Source organism: Phoenix dactylifera, chromosome 10 (assembly GCF_009389715.1).
Source record: "Phoenix dactylifera cultivar Barhee BC4 chromosome 10, palm_55x_up_171113_PBpolish2nd_filt_p, whole genome shotgun sequence".
Taxonomy (NCBI): Eukaryota; Viridiplantae; Streptophyta; class Magnoliopsida; order Arecales; family Arecaceae; genus Phoenix; species Phoenix dactylifera.
The window spans coordinates 3,966,649-3,991,895 of NC_052401.1; the positions used below are offsets into that span (position 1 = coordinate 3,966,649).

General features: G+C 36.2%; 1 protein-coding gene and 1 long non-coding RNA gene across 2 annotated transcripts; both read left to right on the forward strand.

The window, feature by feature from the left end:
- Positions 1–428: 428 nt before the first annotated feature.
- LOC103711084 (probable protein phosphatase methylesterase 1) lies at positions 429–25,241 on the forward strand. The gene is made up of 13 exons (XM_008797081.3): positions 429–685; positions 3,343–3,427; positions 3,570–3,640; positions 5,731–5,845; positions 6,037–6,116; positions 7,997–8,081; positions 8,165–8,245; positions 10,803–10,897; positions 11,072–11,122; positions 11,506–11,586; positions 16,724–16,796; positions 20,672–20,749; positions 24,881–25,241. The coding sequence occupies exons 1-13, from the start codon at positions 585–587 to the stop codon at positions 24,908–24,910; spliced, it is 1,026 nt and encodes a 341-aa protein (XP_008795303.1). The 5' UTR covers positions 429–584; the 3' UTR covers positions 24,911–25,241.
- Positions 16,804–19,964, forward strand: LOC113462998. The gene is made up of 2 exons (XR_003386479.2): positions 16,804–17,379; positions 17,472–19,964. It is a non-coding gene; the product is annotated as an uncharacterized LOC113462998 (long non-coding RNA).
- Positions 25,242–25,247: the final 6 nt, after the last annotated feature.

A 25,247-nucleotide genomic window follows, 5' to 3' on the forward strand; every position in this document is an offset into this window, starting at 1 on the left:
GCGCTAGTTCCATTATTCTAGAGGGAGACTCAGCCACGGTCATCAGCTGGATTCGAGGGGCCCCAAAGGGTAATGGTTACATCCACCCTTTGCTCCGAGACGTCTAGGTATTGGTGAGGGACGGATGGACTTTCTAGGTCAAACATGTTTTCCGTGAAGCCAATGAAGCTGCAGACTGGATGGCTGATTATATAGCCAGTCACTCTGGCAGTACCCTGTGGGCTGGAGATGAGGAGCTGCCCGTGGCACTCTGAGGTATTTTGTTTTTTAATTTTATTGGGTGTATCGGTACTCGTCAGGTATGATCTACCCGCCCAAGCAAAAAAAATAAAAATTAGAAAAAAAAAATATAAATTTTCTAAAAATAAATGTTAAGAACGAAGACAAATTAAGTACATAAGCCTAAACATGATTTTCGGAATTTGTCCTATAAAGGTTCCTCGTACCCCGTTTTCTCTTCCCATTCTTCCCCCGGCGAGTCTCGCCGAAGCATTCTTCTCTTCAGAAGCACCGGCATCGAAGAACCCGGCGTCTTCCGCAGAAAGAACGAAAGACCTTGGCGTCGAACCCCCAAGAAAGAAGCCATGGAGTCCTCGAACCTTTCGCCGCTTCAAGAAGAGGGTTCCGAAGGACAACCTCCTTCTGCTTTCTCTCCGGATTCCATCCCTCCTCGACCAGCATCTCAGTAAGAAAGATTTCATCGTTCCTCATCCTTGTGGTAGCTCTTTTCCATTGATCGGAAGTAAAGTTTTTAAAGATCGAATCAAAGTTTATTTCTTGCTGTAATTGTTGCGTACACTGTTGTGTTCTGAAAAAGAAATCAAGAATTCATTCTGGTCGGAATTTATACAGCAAATTACGTCCGGGGGAACGTTGATGTATCTGGACAAAAGTCTTTCTTTGATGTGAGGTTTAGATGAATTCCTACGGTTAAATAGGGAAAGCAAAAGGGTTGAAAGATTTTTCCCCTCAAGGGAGTTGTGTGTCCAGATCAAATTGTTATGCCACCTTAAGAGGACCATAAACTGTAGAAATGGCTAGAGATTGCACAATAATTGGATAAATTGTGCAAGAAAAGCCGCTTTTGATGAGGTTAAATCACTCAATTACAAGGAATATATAATCTGTTGATTCTCAGTAAAAATCATTAAGCTATAAATGCGAACTAGGGTTTTGTTTGTTGTTCTTTGTTCCATTAAGAAAATGGGGAAAGAATTGTCAGCTGGTTTGGATGCGGTGCCTTGGTGTATTGTTACTTTGAAAAATATAGCTACAAGAAACTTTGTTGCCCAATAAAAAATAGGAAACCATATCAAGAGTTTTCTGACTCTTGTTTTCATCTCTTCTTGTGTTTCTTCTTCTTTGGTTTATCAACTGATTTTTTTGTTTGGAAAAAAAAGTATGGGAATCGTTTGACTTTGCTAGTTAGCCTCTATTTAGAAGTTGGTAACGTGAGGGGGAGGAAATGAAAATGAAGAACTCAATCCGGCAATCTTGGTTCGCTATTTCTTGGTTCCTCTTGCCCACTCAATAATTTCATGTGTTTTCCCAATATCTAAGCAACACAAAGTTTAATGCAGGAATGAAAAGGTGCCTAGTTGTGGGTTTGTTTAATTCCGAATTAATGAGTTCTAATTTAATATGCATCTAGTTTTTAAAGTGCAATAGAATGGTCTCATATGTATTTTGTACATGCGCATGTATCCCTCTATCTAATAAAGCTCGACCGACACAGCTTGGGTACCTGAGAATCTTGAGAATATCGGGATTGACTTCATTGTTGAGACTCTGAGAACTTGTGTGGGTCATTGACAAGAATTTGGGAGATTCATTTGTGCTAGAGTCTAAATTGGTGGGCAACAGAACAATGACCAGAGTGGTATTCGCTCATTCCATTCTGCATGCATTGAAATGTATCTATCTGCTCTTTCTGATATCTAAATGCTTTCATCTTAGCAAGGTTCCAACAGTACTAGTTCTTATTATTGACACTCCACCTATCTCTTGATTAAAATTAGTAGGACTCGGAATATCTGAGTACGAAGGTATCTACAATTTTTCTATCTCTAAAGCTTAAAAGAGTTTGAAGTTTGTAGGATATACTTTCTGCAAAATATGCTTTTCGAGTCTATGAAATCAAGAAAGCTTCAGTCTTTCAGAACATCGTGTGATTGCACTATACTAAAGCCTACAGAAAAATTGAGGTTGGATATTGGACAAAAATGGACCACGCATGAGAATTTTAGGGTACACCTATAGTGTCATTAGAAAAAAAGTGGAGATGGAAACGAACACATTAAAGAGGTATTTTTGTTGGGTTAGTAAAGGAATAGTTGATGGAGGATCGATAAAGATTTTATTGGAATGTGCAAAAAAGTTTTGGAGGAACCTAAGACAACTTTAGAAAACTGGGATGGAAGTTGTGAGAGAATTTGATGAGCTTGTATTGACCAAGCACATAGCCTTGAAAGTAACAATGGTTGAAAATCATTCATAAATTAATATCAACCAGGTCTTATGGTATTACTTGTAGATACTTGAAGGTGACAGAACTGTCATGAAGTAGGTGTGAGATTTTGTTATTGGTGCAATACCTAGGTAGAATTTTCTGATGGCTAACTAGTAATCTTCTTACAAAATATGATTCTCAACAAATGGGAAGAGACTTTAGGTCCCGACATGGGCAGTCTTGCAAATGATTTGTTGACAAATTGCAAAATGAATTGTGACTGCCTGGCTGGTTTGTTGGCTTTACAGGCCTCATTGCTGATGATTATACTATCAATGGCCACATATAATACTATTCAAGATAGGTGTTCTTGCATGTCTAAATTTTTTCAGCAATATACAAGGCTATCCAAACCTGTAGGATTTTCTCAACTGATCGACAAGCCTTGCATGACCTGCTGTCCGCGTGTATCTTAGTTCTTATATCTTGTTGCAGAACTTTGAACTATGAGAGAAGACTGGAACTTGGTCTCTTGATGATGATGTACCTATTATGAATACATCCGTTATGGGAAAAAGCTGGTGCAAACAAATAACTGATGGAAGTGGCCGCTACAGTAACTAAAGGATTACCTACTGATATGTAAAGGCATAATTGATATGGTTGTAATTTAACCTGCCAATCTTTTCCATCTGATTCTGTCTTACTTGAAACTCCTATGTAACAGTTTAGAGTTGTATGCCAAACAGTTGAAACTTGAAACTACTTGGAATGTATTTCAATGAGCATTCTTTTTCTGGGTTAGAACTCATTAAAGACTGCTTGTGATCCACTTTGTTTTGGTTGTTGTTTGATCTTATGGTACATATCACCATACTCATATGTACATGCAGGAGTTCACTTGAAAAGTATTCACGTTTAGAATGGTCAGATTATTTTGACAAAGAAGAAGATGTAACTATTCCAGAAACAAATAATGTGAGTAGGCTTTATAATCTATGACTATTCTTATTACTATTATTTTCATTGTAATTATCATCGCTGTTTCTGTTGGCTCCTTAATTGCATGAAGATTTGTATAACATTGCGTGATGTCTCTTTTCACCATTTTATTGTTTAGGTCTTTCATGTTTACATGGCTGGATCAAAGGGGCCAGTTGTTTTTTGCCTACATGGAGGTGGCTACTCAGGGTATGCCTGATTTTGTTTTTGGCTAAAAGACTACAGGTTTCTATGTTGCACACAATGTGTTTGTGTGTGTGTGTGTGTGTGGGTGGGTGTGTTTCTTTTGCCTCCCATATAAACTGACGATTACTGCTTCCACTGGGTTGTTACATGGTTAACTAACAAGTTCATAGGTCACATTTCAGCATCAATGAAATTTTATTATTTGTGAAGTTCTTACTCCTTTAGATAGTTAAATTGGTCCAAAGATGACAACTTAAAGTGATATTTAATTAATTAAATGATTCACAACATTTAGACTATGGACATTTAAGCTATGTTTGGTTGCTGGCTTTGCTTATCCACAGATATCAAGCATGCCCCCTAACAAGGAGTAAGGAGAGGAGTCCAAAGCAGGAAGAAGTTGACCAATTGAGGGGAGCCTTTGAATTTGAAATCCATAGATTTTAGGGATAATGTAATTTCCTTTTTTGGATTTACTATCTCAAAGTTGCAGGCATTACGTGCTTGCAACTTGATGGTCTCCTTGCTCTCCCTGCTTCCCCTTCTTATCCCCTTCACCCACTTGAGAGGTATGGGGCAGATAGTGGACTTTTTGCATCTGGACTGTGCCCTTAGTCAATACATTAAGCACTGCTCTCATTTTGAATGGTGATGTTCATCGACCAATCAAGATTAAAGCCTATGTGATTATATATGTCCACTGAATATATTTTGTCTTAAATACATTTTTTAGTGCTGATAGATGTATAGAAGGGGGTATTACATTGTTTACTTAGTTGTATCAGAATTACATTCCAGTTGATATGCAAACTTATTCAATTGATAGGTACTTCCATGTCTACCATAAAGCCTAAAATACAACTTTTCAGATGGCTATATTGATCATAGTTCAATTCTCGAAAGCTAAGCTCAACCTCCAAATCCATTTGCATGAGGTTGTCGATTGATGGTTAAAGATGCATAATTAGAGTAAACTCTGGTCTTTGACTGGTAACCTGGTCCTATACTTCAGGAGTCTAGAACTGTGGGTTGTTACAGATGGAAGGCTGCAACATGGAGGTCATCATTTCGCAACTAGGAGTGAAAATACCCTACTGTGAGGCAGTTGTGTATATCTTCTTACCTTAAAAGTTGATTGTCTGTTTTTGCAATTCTACTCGATTTTCTCACCTTGTATGGGAAACGTTCAAGTGTGACCTCAAATGAATAATCAATTTTTGTGACGGATTCTTAATCTGTTCCATGTTGTAGAGCAACAATGAATATTATTTTTTGGCTTCATTATTGCTCGCCAATATTACCTGAATTTTTCAAAAGTTTAGTTTCTTGATGTGTCTACTCTGACACTAGATCACTCTACCTTGTTTTCTTGTCAATTCAAGCAAAGGGTGTCAAGTCTAACATCACTTCAAGGGAGTGTTGACCAAGCTTTGGGAGAAAAGGGTACATGGTCCAGTACATGAATACTTATCCCTGCATAACTTTATCACAGAAATGATGCATAAATTTCAAAGATGTGCAAAGTATGGTTCTGTTTCTTTCTTGCACTTTCAGATTCTTTTGGACATTGTAAATTGTATCACTTGACATATATCATCAAAGCTCAAAAACTAGCAGTAACCACCAAACTTGACCTCATTAACTGGGCTTGCTCTTGCAAATTCTTTTCTGATAATCCTCTAAGGGCTAACTTTGATGTCTTTGCAAACAAATCTAAGCTAGTCTTTGATCAACACTCTGTTAATGAGCATTTATCTTACTACAACGTGGTCTACATAATTTATTCTTGGGATACAATATTTAGTCAAGTAGTTTCCGGAATCAAAGGATAACTTTCTGATGGAATTACGAGCGCGCTCATGGATTAGATTTGATGTCTTTTCATAGAAAATCAATAGTCAGGCTCATTAAATCTGTTTTTTCTCTTGTTTTCTTTATAAGTGTTCTATTGAACTGCGAAACTGTAACTTAGATGCCCAATGCCCTCTATTGTACTGACGTACATAAAATTTTATATGAGAAATAATAAGTCTTTCTTGTTATCATATAAATATTGAGTTCACTCTGTCATAATTAAGCTTCCTTTTTTCCAGGCTCTCTTTTGCATTGTCTGCAAGTAAAATCAAGGAAAGGGCCCAGGTTGTTGCCATGGACCTGCGAGGGCATGGAAAGTCATCCACTGACAATGATCTGGACTTATCTATTGAAGTATGTCCATATGAGCTTAGTGTATTGCAAGAGAATAAGTTAATAAACTTTGTTTGACTTTTTTTGGGTTTTATTCCTGCTGTTCTATTTATCTGTTCTACTTATAGATCTTGTTCGATCCACTTTATCTGAATTTTTAATGAATGTCTGTATGTTCTTCGAAAATGGAATTAATCAATCTGAATTTACAGACTCTATCCAATGATGTTTTGGCTGTTTTGAAGACAATATATGGAAATTCCCCACCTGCAATTATACTTGTTGGCCACAGGTTTTCCTCTTGTTTGTTAATATTGTCTGATCTTTATAAATCAATTGCTGCATCAAATGCTCATTGAATGCCATGCTTCTTGACTTCTGTGAGTAGTATCTATAAGTGCTCTCATGTAAAATATATAAACTGGGTTCCTTATAAATAATGGTTTGCTTTCTTGTTGGAAATGCTTTTAGCTCTATTTAGCAATGCCTATATATTCAGTCTTACACATGAAGCCAGCCCTAAAATGCTATGTAAAATTCTTATTGTTGGGCAGGAATGTATACCGTTCCTTTGTCATTCCTGTAGTCTAAACCTACTATATCATCAGATCTTCCCATTGCGCAAAGAGTGCTAAATATTTTCTTCTCAATGGATATATTTTATGCGCTACTTTTCTCTCTACCATTCTCTTCATGACACTTTTGAACAATTTTAAAAGATGCCTTTTCTTGATCTCAGAAATAATTGATTGATGCAGTAACATCAATTTTGTTTGTTCAAGACACCATCTGTCTTAGGTTGATTCATTGACCTTGTTAATGAAGAGAATGGCACTTGGTAATTTTTATTTGGTTCAAAAAAAATGCAATGCAATTTTCTGCTTTGTAAAAACAATTCGGATTTGCCTTTTAGTGGGAACCTGGATCTTGCAATATTTTGGGCACAAAGTGAGAGCATGCAACAGATAAAGCATTGCATTTTACTTATGTGAGAGATTTCAACAATGAAGAATAATTCCGTATTCCGTAGTGTATGCATGTCTCCGTTCATAACATGAACCGTAGCCACCAAGCCATGTTGAACTACTTTGGAGGTTGAATTTATGAATCATTCTTCACTATTTATTTTAATCAAATCTAGACATTAGGTTGATATGGTTTAACTCCTTTCTGGAAGCTTCAAATCCCATTTACAATAATCATAAGAGCATCATCTAACTGAATGTAGATCTGTCAAAGCCTCCTGCTACAGGCGTATACCTTCAAAACTCTTTTTAAACTTCATTTTACATGAAATCAAACTTAGTTTTTCTATAGCACTAATTAAGCTTTTTTCATGTAAATTTCAGTATTTTTGCTTTTCGTCACTGAAATGTGAGTTACCATTTGAAGCTTCAGACACCTGTGATAGCATGAGACGCTAGAACTCAAGAGTTGAAGTCCATTTTCCCCCCATATGATTATCAGAACTCAAGTGGAAACCTCTAGAACAGTAAATTTCCCGTTGTACCCTAAATTGGCATATAACTGATGTGATGTTTGATGTTTTACTGGGAAGGCTATGCATCAATATGAAAGGTCCATAAATAACATAATATCCCTTTGATAAGTTTGATTATCCACTTAAGCTCACATGTGCAAGAAATTCATATTCCAGATGAACCTTTTCTTTATGCAAGCAATAAATTTTATTAGAAGTCAAAAAAAGAAAGAAATGCAAAAGTGGTCGTACAAATTCCTTAAACCATGAAATACTGGAAAAAATCTCAGGAAGTCCTTCTAGAAGGGCTCCTCTGCTGGAAATGACAGTATTCTCAGACCAATGATGCTGCGGTATCCAGAGAATGAACACTATCTGTGCTTATTCTTAGCTTCTGTAAAATGCTTCCATTTGTCTTCGAAAGTTCCTAAATAAAATAAAATAGGACAACGCTATGCTATTTTGGAGGTGTTAGGTTAGTAGGCAGCGGGAATTGACTGACTGAAAAACCCTTTACCATAGGAGTAAGGCTACCGTGAGGTAGTAATTTAGCTAGTCCTTTCTGAACAAAAGAGAACTGGACTTATCTTTTTGGTCTTTTTAACTATATAATATTGACAATCATGTTTGCACTTACGGAGTTTATATTGTCTTTAAAATAAATGGCTCTTTTGTGGCATTCTGTTTTGCAGCATGGGAGGTTCTGTGGCTGTGCATGTAGCTGCATCGAAAGCAATGGCTAATGTGCACGGCCTTGTTGTTGTTGATGTTGTTGAGGTTCATCTCCTGCTTAAAATATTTATTATTATTTCATTCTAATTTTTTAATCAATCTTATGAGGATAAAAACTTTGAAAACAGGGCACAGCCATGGCATCATTGGTCCATATGCAGAAAATCCTGTCAAATCGAATGCAGTACTTCCCCACCATCGAGAAAGCAGTATGTACCATGCCCTTGGAAGTTCTGGAATTACATATGAAACTGCTTCCCATAAATTTTTCATTGAATTTGTATGCTGCTCTTTTGTTATTCTGTGTCTCCATTATTTTTGTGTTATGACGATATGATACTTCATTTTATGGTTAGGCCATGGTAGAATTTGAAAACACATTTAATTTCTTAAGCACCTCTTTTACATGAAATCAACTATGGTATTTGTGTATTTCACCAGTTATTTCATTTATTAGTGTTACACTTTAAATTATTCTATCAATCAGATGACATAACAGATTTTTTGTCTTGTAGAAGTACAAATATGAATTGCAATATACCCATTTAGTAGTCACTAGCTCGGTCGGAACTTGGAAGCATACTGGGATAGGGCACCTGTGTAGAGTATGTAGAGTGTCATATGATTGGTGGATGATGTAATCTTGGAACAGAAAACCTAAATTTCTTGTGCTGTTTCCTCAGAGCTTGTTCCTAATGCCTTAACTGTGACAGATTATCATAACGAGAAGGTCAAGGATGACACCAGCTGGGAGATATGAATCCCTACATCTAACATGATGGTTATGAAACAGCTCTAACAATGACTTGATTCTTGCTGTTAGCTTTAAAGCATTTTGATTCCAGGAGGCAAGGTTTGCCGTTTCGGTACTGGACCCATACCGGTGCCACGCTAGTATAATGTCGGTATGGTATAGTATGAAATTTTTTTGGCGTACTGAGTGTTAGTACACCACCCATACCAGGTACCGGTATCGAACCGGTATGGTACGGTATGCCTCGTACTGCCTAGTTCAGACCGCTATGGCGTACCTTGCCAGGAGGTTTAGGAGTGGTGCTTGCCACACCTAATAATATGGTACGTAGATATGTAATAAGGCATCATCATCAGCATTATATGCACTCTCATGCCTTTTTAGGTAGTCTATTGACCTCGTTAGTGTCTTTTGGTAGGACATTAGTGTTTTATATAGTAAGGATACAAAATACATATTGATAGTCCATGCTAATCATTCCCATTTTTCTGAATTCTAAAATATTTGCTTTCCTAATTAATGTTAATTTTATTTTTTTCTTGAGTTTTAGTACTTATCTTCTCCCATTGAGCTTATTAGTTGTTTCCACAACAGCAAAACTGTAGCTTGATCAATCATGAATGCTTGTTTAACTATGCATCATGAATACCACATCCAGATGATGGTTACCCTCCAAGCTTATGTTGTTTAGCAGTTTCTTAGATGGTAGGTCATCTCATTTAGTATACCGCATCTTGGCCCTACCCAAGCATGTCAATATAGAGGCGAGCCAGCTTATTAGTTCTCATTCAATTCCTACATGACAGTCTTGTGCATGCATTCCTTGTCTATTTTGAAACACCAATATTTATTCCCTTGTTTACACTTCCTTGCTTAAAAGTAAAGCCTATGCCAATTTTGTTTTCATTAATTTTCGAACCAATTGACATTCAGTAACTAGCTTTTGCACATTCTATAGAGAGACATCATGCCCTAAAAGGACTAATTGATGCACTCGTCATGAGTTATATCTCTGCACATCATGTTTTATAAGAAAATTAAGAAGCAAGAGAAGTGCAACAAAGGAGTTCATTGTAGCCCATCTAAATCCCACTAGAAATACAACTCTCCAAGTTCACAATTTTCAGAGAAAGAATATATCTAACCAACTAGAAATACAGCGCAGAATTCCAATAAATTGCACTCCTGCTGCCCAACAAAGTTCTAACAGCAAACTTAATATTCATTGTTGTTACTCCTTGAGAATAATTGCCTAAGTAACCCTAGGTGATTGACGTAGCCTATTGCCTTCAGCTGACCCAAAGTCCCTCATTTTTTATCCAAATATTTCATTTATATTTTCAGAATTTCAATAAGCTGATGCTTTAACATGCCTGAATGCATATGTGGTGAACATATAGTACGATTCCCTAAAATTATTCACAGCTTGGAGATAAATTGTAATTTGCATTATCAATATGTAAGTCGTACTTAAGTATATCATGATCGTATCTTTTCAAATGTTTGAGACTGCATAGCTAGGTTGTCTTGCTGGAGGCTGAGCTTAAGTAAGAGTTTCTAAAAGAAATATAGAATCACTTCTCTAATACTTAAAAAAAGTTATTTTTATTCCTTTTGTGCCATTTGGTTAATCTTTTGCATCAATCTTATGTTTTACCTCCTTTTATGTCTATATTTACTTTTATGAACATATATGTGTGCGTTTGTTTGTAAGTGTATGTATAATGTATGTTTATCTACATGTATATAACTGTATGTTACATATTATTTTATATAGTGGTCTGGATGAGTTGCTGAAGTGTTCTGAGGCCCACCTAATACCTACACACCCTGGTCACCAATGATAGAAACAGTATTGCTTTATTGATTTATCCTTTATTGGAGTTCACATGGTGTTGTTGAAAGACTACAAATAAGGAAAATAATTTCTACTTCATTTAAAGATTGCCATGCACAAACATTGAATTAGAAAGGACTATGTTTGATGCATTGAAGTTCTAAAATTTTCACAGGTTGAGTGGAGTGTCAGAGGAGGCCCATTAAGAAATGTTGAATCTGCCCGTATATCTATCCCATCAACGTTAAAATATGATAATGCAAAGAAATGGTGAGCACAAGCATGTTTTACAATCAATGGTTACCTTTTTGATTTTGTTCGTCTGCATCTTAATCTCATGCACTCATGCATGTTTACAGTAGAATTTTACCAATGACCGTACTTATTCATGTGGTCTGCTTTTGTATCTAAAGTGAATGTTTCTGACTAAATATTTATTTGCAGTTTTACATATCGCACTTCTCTGGAAGAAACAGAGAAATACTGGAAAGGCTGGTAGGTATATCATTTTCACTTGTGGTATAATTTGGTAACTTTTGGGTTGATATGATGTTATTAGTGCTTCTTTTTGTCTATGGCCATTTGACTTTGTGATCCAGAAACCTAAATTCTGTAGCTTAATTTGAAAATATTACACTTGCATGATAAAAGGAGAAAGAAAGGATGAAGTGCTAACTAATTGCCATAAAATTGTGAAAACTGTATTCTTGGAGCATGTAACTATAAGAGGCAAGAGAATAATTCAATTTCTTCCATTTCTTTATATGGTGGTGTTCTGACACTCAGAATGCCTTTTGGTTTTTAAACATTTCCTTGCCTACAAAGTTTAGCTGTCATGGTTTTTAATACTTTTAAATATAATCATTACATATTGCCAGGTATGAGGGCCTCTCAGAGAAGTTCTTATCGTGCTCAGTGCCAAAGCTCTTACTATTAGCAGGAACGGACAGATTAGACAGGTTCTCTCTACCAACTTGCATGAAGGGAACCATGTCAAAATATTAAATTTTAGTGGCCATAATTTACTTTACCAGCATGCAAACTTATGTCAATCTTTTATGGCATTTCTACCAATTTGTGTTGCCTTTAAACTGGTAATTCTGATTGATTAAATGTTCGCCTATTTTTGAAGTCCTCATCACACTCAATGGCAGGATTCGTACAACTTGGGTATGTGGCATGTTTTAATATGTCAAATGAAAAACTAGGTAAGATTCTTTCCATTTAAAACCAACCACCCTGGTGTGTTGTATGCGGGCCTAATTTTCATGGGCAAGAAATCTGCTATATATCCTGATTGTAGGAATTTCCTATAACTAGGTTTGTATGGGATTTGCACTTTACAGTCAGTCCTTTTTCCTGATTTTTAACTCAAAAATTAGAGTAAATATGTAATTTAACCAATTGATAGCTGTGCAAGTTCTGCAGACGTATGAAATATCATGAATTTGGAAGCAGATCATATATTTGCTTGCTCGCATCTAGGCGTCAGATGCTGCAACCGAGTTGCAGGTGAAAAGATGTAGGTGTTTGGTTGCCTACGAGTGGCCCAGATGCAGGCAACTAAGTTGCGCCCTAAGGCCCTTTTGTGGCATTAAGAGATGCACTTAAAAGTGGCAGTGAATCAAAATAATAATAAAAGGTATTATGATTATAACAATAAAAGATTATCACGAACGTTCTTATATGATAAAAAATAATAATTATCATAATATCCTACAGTAATATCATAATATTATATAATTATATTAAATATAATAATATAATTATAATATGATGATCTAGAAATATACTATTATTACTAAAAGTATATGATAATAATTTTTGTAATATAGCTATTATCAATATTAATCAATTTCTGAAATAAAATTATGTTATCATTATATGAATTAATATCATATTATAATATTAATTATATTTTATAGTACAATATGCTATATTATACTATCATGCATTATACTACATTAGTATTATATTTCTATATGGCATCTTATATTACATTACACTATATTATATTATATACTTATATTATATTGTATTGCATTATAATACATTAAATTATTAATATAATATAGCTGACCCCAATTAATTTGGGATTAAGGCTTAGTTGATTTGAGTATATTATTAATATAATATATTGTACTATTATAATTGTATTATAAATAATAATTTTCATAATATCATATAGGAATATGATAATATTTTATTTAGTTATAATATAATAATGTAATTATAATATAGTTATTATCAATACCAATTGATTACTGGAATAAAATTATGTTATAATTATATGAATTGATATTATATTATAGTATTAATTATCGTTTATAATACAGTAACTAGATTAGACTATTATATATTATACTATACTAGATGACACATTATGATTGGTAGTTTTGGCTCTACTTTGTAACCTGAAATGATCTGATTTGGTTGTTTTGAGTTGTGATTGTTTCAGTTTCTTTTTGGGCAGCACTCAGGGTAAGAATTCTAATCAGAATTTATCGTATGGGTTAGGTTGGGTCCAGTTCCATTTCTTGTTTTGAGAAATTAATATATGAGTCTGGTTCAGAATGGTTTGCCTTGGATTGGGTCATTTTGTCCCAAGATCCTACTTTATCTTTGTTATAGGCTGAATTACCTGAGCTAAAAGAAGTAAGAGATATGATGAGCTGCACAGGAAAGAAAAATATATATCAAAACTTCTACATTGTTTGAAAATGAAATCATACAGACATATATTTACATAGGCATCTGCTATTGAAGATAATGTTGACCATCCTGCTATGTATCAAAATGTTATTGCTAATGCATAATATTCTACCTTCACATGTTTTGATATTAAATTATTACTGACATATTGATGAACTTCTCAGTTCTTTATTCGCCCATGGCCTAATCTCTTTGTAGTAAAATGCAACTGACAAAATGTAATACAAAGAACTTCTTTTCATTTCCCCCCTAAACAACTGTTTTCCTTCTTAAAATTCTCTGCTTTCACTGATATACTCTGTCAAACAACCTTAATACATGTATTATCTTCATTGGCTGTTGTTTCATCTTGGTTACTTTCGCATCACATATCTCACTGTGAATAGAGACTGTTAGATCAAGCAAATGGACAAGGCACAATGTCATGATTACTTCCAGGTTGAGAACTTTTATGGTTTTGTCTCATCTATCTGAAATTGGTGAATGCCTCCTTACTTTTGGGACAAGTACCATAATAATCTCATTTGATCACTTTGTTTGCTTGAAGATCCGTGCCCTATTCCTCCTCGCAAGAAGTGGTTAACATTTTTCCCAAAGGGTTTGTTATCTTGTATGGTGTCTTTGTGCAAAGCTTTCATTTCCCTCTACACTTAGCTTGAGGGATGCTGCTGATAATTTAAATATCTTGTGTTATTAGGTAGTGTTGCACATCGTGCAGCTTTAGGGTAGAGCAGTCATTTTGATACCCCTTTCATTAATATGATAAAGTGTTTTTTAAGAAAATGGCACTTCACATTTACCTCCTTCCAAAAGCCTACATTTTCGCATTGCCAGTTAAGAAGCCATCCCAGACAAACTCTCTTTACTTGCAATGCAACCCCGTAACTGGGAGAAATTTCTGAAGACATTTGAGATTTTACAGGTGAAGATATTGTAGCCTTTTATTTTTGAAATAGAAACTTACTCTCTATCCTCCACACCCCCCCCCCCCCCCCCCCCCCCAACAGCCACCACCACCAGTATCACACAAAAGGAGATAAATGGCCATGTGCCAATTGTGTGCTTTGTACACCTATAATATAATAATCTAGCAAAAGTCACAAGAGACAAAATTGCAGAAGGCATCTTCTCATACCGTCTATAGATCCCGAAACCTGATTGCATGAGCTACCCCAATCCAAAACTCGCTCCTACTGTCCTACACACTGCATATTTGACAAAAACCTTAAAAAATGGAACAGCTGATTTAGTTACACCCAATTCCTGTTGTGTGGGCCATCTTCATTCATTGTAAAACAAAGTGTGCTTGACTCACATATCATTTCCAGTATCATAAGTCTGTTCATTTCCTGAATTTGTGATGAAAATCTTATGCTTGAGAACATCATAGTGATCTACCATTATAAGGATAGATACCATTTGTCAAAATTTGACACATTGGTTGAGAATAACTATTACAGTAGCATTATATACTTTTCACCCATCTCTGAACTTTATTTTGTGGACCTACTCGAGTTCTGTAGAAGGATTAATATGTCTAGGATGTGTCATATTCTTGATAATGCCTTGGCTTATCATGAGCAAGAAATAAGGTGCCAAATATTGCATGTGAGATAGTGGTGGTTTACTTGAACATTCCTGTAGCCTTTAGTGGCAGCAAATGCCTACCTCCGCTCTTGAACCTGCCCTAGAACCACATTTCCTCATTTTTGAATTGCATTTGGCGAGGAAGCGTGGTTCTAGAATCTCGAAATGCAGATCCGAGAGGGAGAGGGGAGAAGGCAGGAGAAGATTCCATCAAAAGGGAGGAGCACTGCATGATTCCCCACCAAGATCCATCTGTTAATTGCAACTAGCAAAATCCATCAAGAAACTATCATTTGAGATATAGATAGATAAACAGAAGTAAAGAGAGATCGAAGGAAGCTAGCTGTAGGCTTACCTCCTTGTGTCCCTTGGTATTCTTGAAGGCCTTTATTGGTGGAGAGGAGGGCAGTCGTGGCAATTGACCATATGGCTCCTCACTTCAGCTCACGGGAAGGAGAGAGGAATCCTGGAGCTTGAGGTGGCCCTGACTCTGCAAGTCCCATCCTTCCTCATTGTTTTTAGCAAAAGGAGGGGGAAGTGCGGTTGTGGTCATCGAGGGTAGATTGGCTGTGGTGGGTGCCCAACGAATGAAGTTGGGGAGGTAGCGGGTGTTGAAATCGAGGATGAGCTTGGGAATCTTTTGGAGTACTGAGGACGAGCCAGTGGGTCAAGGAGATTGTCATGGGAGGGTTGTAGACTCTAGGGTCATGATACTTTCTGGGGGCGGGGGGTGAGATTTGAGGGGGATTCAAGTTTTGGATTTTGGTGGAAGGAGATGGTTGTTCATGTGTGAGGTGGTAATGGTTGTTGGATTTGGGATGAACAGTGTGGATGGGTTGGTGTGGATCAGTGACATGGCTAGAAAGCATGGGTCCTTGTGTTTTCTTGGGGGAGAGCAATTGGGGAGAATGGGGTCCAATGGCAGGTTGGATTGGAGAAATGGGGATATTTTTGTGGGGAAATAGGGAGGTTTGCTAATACTAATTATATTTTTTGATGTATATAAATTTTACATTTAAAATGTTATATTTTTGTATGAAAACGTCTTAGATACTTCCACATATTTTTTTAAAACCTTGATGCTTCCATGTATCCGCACTCCCTTTGGCACCCGTTTTAGGCTACTAAGCTATAGCCTATATTTATTGCAAGGATACTTGATATGATGTTGTCAAGAAACTCAACATCTTGATTGACAATGTAAGGTTCACATAGCTCTGTAAAGTCTTAAAATATTCTTGCCATGTTAATGATAGTATAATTTAAAATCGCACTTTGAAAGAAGCGACAGAAAAGCAGCCCCTTGGTGTTGAGCACTACTGAAAGAAGGATTGCCCGCGAAAGCCGTAGCCCTTTAATTAAGGAATAAAGAAAAAAATAGAAGAGAAGTAAGTTCCTCTTTCTCGTTCGAGGGCAGGAGGACTATATATATATATATATATATATATATATATATATATATATATGTATTCTTAAAAGCATATGGATGCCTTTTGCTGGAAAAAAAATTTCATAAATAAAAATTCATAAAATGAAAATTCTTTTCTGCTGGACATTCGAATAATAAGCACATGCATAGACATGTGACTTCATAGAAGGTTTCATATACTAGTACTACAATTCTTATACTCACACAATTGTTTACTGTATGCATTCACATACTATAGCTAATGTGGTTGAGTTAGCAAAATGCTTGTATTCTTTTGAAGACAACATGTTACCATTTGTAGATCTACTGAAGCTTAGGTAAGGTGTAAAAATTTGCATCTAGAGATTGATTGGACTATGTTGCAACAGACTTCTTACAATTGGTCAAATGCAAGGCAAGTTTCAAATGGTGGTTGTCCGCCACACTGGACATGCTATACAGGTAATCCAGTTTCTTCCTGGTTCTTTCATTAGATTATTACGTTTCAAGTATTGAAGATTGCAACATTGCAATAGATCCATCACTAGGGGCACTTATCTCAAATCATACATAATGTGTCATAACCCCCCCTCACATATGTCACTCCTCTTTATGATTGCATACTAACCATGCATGATAATATTACTTTTGAAATACTGCTGAACTCATGGAGTTTCACAAGTGGTGTGGTCAGTGTGAAAAGTACACAATCAGCCAGTTAACTAATATTGTGATGTGTAAATGATGGAGGTAAATGAAGAAGTGGTTATAAATGTCATTGTGTTTCTAAATCTCATGGGAAGATGAATCATTTGTCATTTGTTTAGATTATCAATGGGGAGGAATAGGAGCCGATGTGATGTCCATATTGGAGGTAGACTAAGCGAAATAACCTCCATAACAATGTGAGCCATCAAACAATATTTAATTCAGTCATTTAACTCTATGTCTTGCCTTCTGCTCTTCAGAGACAAGTAAATCAAGAAGACTCAAAAAATAGCAGCAGAATGCAGATCAAGGGGATCGTTGGTTAAGGTCAACTCTAGTAAGTTTATGAAGCTTCAAATAGTGTGTTATTATTGTTGATCTGAAGCTCCAACAATGTCACAAACGGGAGCATGTATTGGTTCATTATAGGTTTGAACTTCGAGGAACGTGTAAACAAGCTTAAAGCAAACAAAAGAAACATTGATGACCTAGCGTGCCGCATGGACTGCACATAATAATATAAGGTTTGGGATGTCTTTTCACTCGTATGGTGCTTGTAGATTTTTTGAGGGGTGCTTGCTATTAATAGAAGACTCAATCTACTTTGTCACATGTATATTGGGGATACCTAGCAAATTAAGGGCAGATCTTTATTGTGCTCATTGAAAGGAAGGAGAATGAAGAATGCACAGCCAACGATGTAGAGCACCCACAAGCAAGATCATGGTATGTGATACCGTATCGAACCGTATGGTATAGAGCATATAGTACCATACCGGTTGGTCCGATACATGGTCAGCCCGCATACCGACACAGTGACAGTGTGACACCAATATAAGGCTTGATACCAAGACGGCATATCTTGAGCAAGATTTTCATCTCGATCGTGATCTCGGCTTGTACCGCTGTCAGGCACCCTCCTATATAATACATATAAAGTTTTGGCCCTTTATCTTGGCCGACATAAATAGATAAAATCTAAGATATCAACAGATATGACATACTCATAATGGCTGATATTTTTTTAATCATTTTTTACTTCTTTAAATTGATTTCTTAATTAATTAATCTTGAACGATGCTTGGATATAGTTTTTAATCTCAGATTCACTACATCGCCGAGATTCCAGTATATGGGCCCTAAAAAATAAGCTGAAATTTTGGAAAATCTTAATTTCCTCCAAATTTACCTGTATACAATATTGGCCAAGATAAATTGAGATCTTGGCCACTTACCGAGATAATTGATATACCTTGCCCCCAAGCAAAGGAATAAAGAAGCATATTCACTGAATTAAAATGAACGAATGTGCAATTGCCTTTTTAAGAACACATGTTTATGGAATTAAATTGAGAGGGGGAAGTACCTTGTTATCTTGCAGCCTTGGACAATATCATCACCCAAGACATCAAAATAAAACAAAGAAGTTTACATCTATAGATGCCACCTTGATGGTAGTCCTAATCTCCCACAAGTGAAGGGCAACTAAAACATGGATGCATATATTGGGAGAAATGAAAAGAAAAGCAAAGGGAAAAAAGCATGAGGTTGCTCTGCAGTGCATCTTGCAGCACAAAAATATACACCTTGTTTGGATTTTTGGCCGATGCATGGATTGTTAGCTGTCTAACAGAAATTAGATTCTTGAAAAGTTTATAACTTGAAGAGGTGCCAAATGACTGCCAATAAATTTAGTGTGATAATATCTGAGGAAGGGTAGCATGTTTACGAGATATATTGGGAAAGTGAAATTAACTATGGTTAAATTTGTAAGAAGGAAGAACAAAGAAAGGAACATTTAAGGGTAGAAGGATCTAATGACTTCGTGTGATGTGCAAAAGCATATGGAAGAAAATTCGGCTGACAGTAAGGTAGTATAAGCTTTGACATCATTCTGAAACTACCTTTGGTGGGTCTGGTGTAGGTGCTCCTCAAGCTGAGCAATCATAAACCTTGGTGAACTTAGGGAGATCAACCTGGGTCAAATGGAGGTATCAGAGGAATATGATCACATTCTTGCTTCTTATGCGATTCTGGCATGCATGTTTATGATCTCTTCTGATAATTGCGCCATTTTTAGCTGGATAAAAGTCAAAGTAACTAGAAAATAGATTGTCACATGAGCTACTTGATAGTAGGATTTTGAGGAAAGATGGATGAGTCCATGAGTGGTGAGACTAATAAAATATATCAATAGATGATTGATTGAAGGATCCAGATAACCAAACTCATATCTGATGATGCATGAGGGTTGGGTTTTAGTTTTGGTCATTAAGGTGACGCACAAGTGACATCTCTTATAGTCAGGTGAATGATTGTGAACTTTGTGTCCTGATTGCTCCACTAGCAAGTAAAAATAATTGAGAAGGGAAAATTTTGAACAAGCATCATTGTTTTGAGTATGGGTTCTGGTGGGCAACAACAAGACATAGGAAGTTTCTCTAAAGAAGCTAGACATAGGAAGAAAGCAGTGGCCAGAGTAACACATGGTGGGTATGCAAAAATTTCATAAATTAAGTTTCCATGGTGGGTCAAGCCAATGAACAGAGGGCCTCCAAAAAACAAAAAAACTTAAAAAAGGTGGAAGCTGAAGAAGCAAAATGGACATAGAGCTCAATAGAAGTGGATGGTTAAAGACAAGTCTAGGTAAGAGTAGGAAAATTGCGCTTTCTATGCTAAAATAATTACACGTCTATTAAGTCTCTGAAGGAAGAAATATTTTGGGAAGACAGAAGGGGAGCAATAAAATCTAGCTTAACCAGACTGAAGTAGCATGATTTTAATATCTAAATCCGAGGAAAACCTTTGAGGTTCAAATTTATGAAGGAAACTATTGAATCACAGTGCCTTCTGGTGATTTGGAAGCAAAAGAACATTTGGTGATTTGGAAGCAAAAGAACACAATTAAAATGGAAAAAAAAAGAAAAGGTACGACTGGTTATAAATGAGTAGTATACTCAGCTGAAGAATGAAGGAGTTGGTGCACTTTAAAAAAAATGGTGTATGGTCACTAAAGATGTAATGAAAGAGAGGGAGAGAGAAAGAGGGGGGGGGGGTGTTGCTGATGCTCCTCTATAGGTGTTAATGCTCATAGCGTTGAGGGAACTTGAGATTGTGATTTTGTTTGCTATTCACCAATAGGGAGGGAAGCTCGATAGAAATATTCATGTTGGTTTATGGGCCGTGTTTTTTATACTCAAATGTCGATTAAACTCGAGTGATATCAAACTAAATCCCTATGCTTTGGTCAGAACATGTTAAGATTTTCAATGTCATGAGCATTAGGTTAATAGAATTTGATGATAGATGGCAGTTGTATGTTATAAGGGGATTGGCAAAGGATGAGCAATTCTCATAATGGTTCTTGAAGTTATCATGAAGAGCCCAAGAAGGTGTTCTGTGACTTTGATACCACGTTATCTAAGAGCACAGTGCCAAAGGTAGCAATGATATACTAAATCTAGTAATGCAAGGTAGTGATCCAATTTTGCACTCATATTAGTCAATACGCCCTGTGTACAATAACTGATGGCACAAACTGTGCATGAGTATGTGTTACATAAATGTCACAGAATTTTCTCACTTTTTTCTTTTTCTTTTTTTGTTCACTTCAACTCTTTTTATTGCAGGAAGATGTCCCTGAGGAATTTGCTTCGCTTGTACTGAATTTTATATCTCGCAATCGGATAGGCCCTCATGGTGTTGAGGTTAATTGCTTACCTCTTGTGAAGTTTCTTGAGATTGATTTTATTTGATTATTCACTTATTCATGATAACTGTGTTGAAGATATCACGTTCAGTAAGCCAACATTTTTTCTTCTAAATGTTTTCTAGAAACATGTCATTAACCATATAATTTGTTTTCTCTTGTTTTGTTTATACTTAATTATATCACAAATAAATATGTATTTAAAATTCAAACAATGAGTTGTTGTCTGACTATGAAAAAGGAAGGGGTTTGCTTGCAATGATAAAACAAATTAAGCTTGCTGGGCTCAAATTTGACTCTTATGTGAATGATGCATTATAAATCTAGCTAGATTCCTTTGTTCCATGAGTAATCCTGTTCAGAACATATTTGTTTTTTTGCCGATCCAGCTTATAGCTTATTGAACCCATTTGTGCATGCTTTTCTTGGTTCATCTAAAATCCATCCTCTGTACTGTATTTAAAGTTCTCCTAGTTGTAGGATGAAATGCTTCCAATAAAGTTCTATAACTGTATATTTTTTCCCTTGTAAAATCTGTTCCTTTTGAAGTGGAAATGGATTATAAAAATTCCTTTTGACACTTGGCTTGTGGGTATAGCTCATAAAGGAATAATTCCAGAGACATTTTGAAGGATGGCCTTAAAACCAGGCTATAAAACCTTGGACATGTAAAATGGCATCAGATACTACATAGCATGGGTTGCTTGGCTAATTAGAAAGGTGTGGGGGAACAATATGACTATGTCCTTCTTTCAGCATGATGAAATGTTATCCAAGGTTGCATAAATTGTATGCTACATCATGATGCAAGTCATAATGACCCAAATTGTGGGTCTGTCCATATGGAATTGCACAGACCAACTGGCGGGAATTTCATTGTAGGTTATCCTCATCTCCGTATTCTATTCCTAGATATTTCACGGCATCTTTCAAACCTCACGATGATTTCAAACTTTAACTCTCAATTAGCATGTGCTATTTTACCTCTCATTTACCCTCTTCTTAACCTTTTAACAACAAAACCTATATGTAAGGGGCTGATTTAAAGATCAAGTAGTGATCCATCAGAATTTTAAATTGTTGTATGATGGTGCTCATCTTTTTTGAATCTTTAATTTAATAATTAGGATGTATGCACATATGCGCATGTTAATATAAAATATTGTTAATGACTTTTTATGATTGCATCTTTCTTATCCCTACTTATCCCTACTTTAATAGTTAGGATGTATGCGCAAATGCACATATTTAATACTGAAGTAATTGTTAATAAATTTTTCTCTTTAAGATTGAGAAAGTGGGTGATACGTATGCTGTTGCATTGAAATCTAATAGATCATCACCAGTTTTATCATCATTCATAAGAACTTGGACTTTGTTGAAGCTTTTGAAGTGGCTATTGTTAAAACATGGTCTGGTTTCATTCCAAGGACCAGAGTATAATTCCCTGTTTTAATAAGATCGTGAAATTTTACCCTTGCTTTTGATTGCTTGGTATTTGATCAACATGCGTGTGAAACCAGACGATGCGATAACGATGTGTAAAGTTTGCAAGGATTAATACCAAACATATGTGGGATACAGATGGCATGACTCTATGAGGATCTTCATATTGCATCATTGGAATGGATGATAAAAGCAACATGCTGCTATACTCTAAGATTTGTAACTTAAAATTCTTATCATCTGGCTGGATTAATGTTGCTGGGCAATTTGTGGTACAGTGCCTTTAGCATGAAGCTGTGGCATCTTTAATACCCAAGAAACTTATGAACAGTTTAGGATTTTGTGGGGTAGAGGTACTCTTGGCCAAGCTTTTGTATGATGTCTTGGGAAGCCACCACACAATATCTCATAAGCTATATTTACTTATGGATTTTAACCATGGTACTATGGATTCAATTTGTTGTCATTGGATTTTCATGGCAGGATTTGAGTTTTAAAAGATCTTTGAATTATGTGTCTACGAACCGGTTGAATAAAATAAATCTGATATACATGACATGGATTATAAATAAATATATCAGAAGAGCTATAGGAGTTGCACAAATTAAGGACAATGATGGAAATCAATTGAGATGGTATAGATATGTACAACAGAGATTTGTAGAGGCTTAAGTAAGGAGAGGTATTTTTGAAGGTGGTAAGGAAAGAAGGGGAAGATCTAAAGGTAGGGCTGTCAACGAGCCGAGCCGAGCCCAAGCCTGGGAGAGCTTGGCTCGGCTCGTTTCATAGAAGCTCAGGCTCGGGCTCGGGCTCGGGCTCAGTAACGAGCTCTATTTGGGGCTCGAGCTCGGGCTTGCTTGGCAAAGCAAAGGCTCGGGCTTGAGCTTGTAAAGCTCGTTTCAATTACGAGCTCTAGAACGAGCCCGAGCTCGGGCTCGTAATCGGGCTCGAGCTCCGGCTCGGGCTCGATAACAAGCTATTTTTCTCTATATGATTAGATTTTTATGAATTATGGTGCTAAAATAAGATTTTTCAGTGGAAGACTAGAGCTTGTTTGGGCTCGTGAGCTGCTCAGGCTCGAGCTCAGGCTTGGGCTCGAGTGTAAACGAGCCTCATATTGGGCTCGGGCTCGAGCTCGTTTGACTACCGAGCCGAGCTTTTACCGAGCCGAGCCCGAGCCGAGCCCGAGCAGCTCAGCTCATTAACAGCCCTATCTAAAGGTAATATGGATGGAGGTTACGAGGAAGGATATAGAGAAATTCATAATAACACCAGATGTGGTTCCAAATAGGAAATATTTGGCGAATGAGGATCCATAAAGCCGACTCTAAATAGTTGGGAAAGGCGATAAGGTCATGGTATTGGTTATATATCACACGGATATTATTCCTATAAAATCAACACTAGTTAATCTTTTTGGACTTGGGGTTTATATAAGTTTTTGAGTTGTACAATTTGTAGTTTTTCTACCTCTGTATTTTCATGGATTCACATGATTCAGAGGGCTTTCTTGAAATGTCATGATGGTCCTGATTCATTTTTAGGGGAAGATGTTATAAGTTCCTGGAACTTTAATAGTTTCTCAAAAGCCCCAAACAATATGAATCATTTCCCTATACATTTGGAAGGATTTCAATAGTTTGAAAATTTATGTTGTTTTATTACCTAAACCTTAAGGTCTTCATATGTCACTTGGTCCATGCATTTCTACCCTTTTTGTGAAGAAGCACTTGATAGCTAACAATTTATGGACAAGGCCCTTAATGTATTTGTATTTGTGAGGAAAATTACTTACAGCCTCATAAAATTCAGCTTGCATATGAAACTGGCTAGTTTGAAATTCAAATTATTTAAAAAAAAACAATGAAATGTAATATGAGTAAGTCCCTCATGATTTAGTACACAAATAACTAAAAAATATGGTAGCACTTCCATTAACCTCTTGAATTTTGCATTTTTGCTTAGAGTCTACATTTTGATATCCGGAACGTTGTTAAAACGGGTTTTCTGATCAACTGATCGTGAAGCTTGGTTTTGTAAATTAACATGTCATTTACACATCTGAAGATTCATGTTGCAATCCACTTATTTCCACCACATGCTTGCCATGTGCTCTTGTGTAATAGTCATTACAATTAATTTAAATCAGTGCTCAAAACCTTGTGACTTGTAGAACCCCTTGGAACTTGTGTAGAAGTGTTCTTTGTGAAGGTACAGTGCGGTGGTTTTATTTTAGCCATTAGTGGTTGAATTGTTACATTATTCAATCCTAGGATGTAGGGGCTATTATGACCTACATGAATCCCTACTGCAAATAGGCAGATTAGCAAATTGTTAAAACTTTCTTTGTGCATTCCTTGAGGATAAATTCCTTTTGTTCGAAAGAGAGTTGCCATTAGCAACTGCATGTGCCTCAAGCGAGCAACTATCTGCCTTTACGGCACAGTTCTTAGCTTGGATCTGAAAGCACAAGGCATCTTTGGACTGTTTTGCTATACACATGCATCTCTCTGGAGTCTGGATATATATTGCTGCCTTGAATGTTGTGATGGTATCAGTTGTCTTTATGTGGTGATAATGTTAAAACTACATTTCATTGATAATGTGCTTATCATTTTATTGCATGAATTGTTACTTTAATCATGGCATTGCTTTGAACGTGATCTTTTGTGCTTTTCCACAGATACCAGCCCTCATCCAACGACAACAGTAGAGCGAAACTATTATTTTTTTCAGCATAGTGCATGGGAATGTCGAGGAGCTCCCAGTTGCTGGATGATGAGATATGCGCCACTGCAATTGTTTGTGAAAGTTGATCCACATGGAAAGGTTTATCGGAATTTATTTGTAGAATTTAACAGAAAGGCTATACTGCAATTTCTGCATGCTCATGATGCTTAATGAAAAAGGCAGAATCTTTTGTTTGTTAATACCCGCATGATTTGAACCATGTTATCTTCATTTCTGGACTGTAGATGTTTGGAGAGTTTATATAATGAATCCTGAACTTTCATTTTCCATAAAAAATGAAAACTTAAGAACCAGACGCA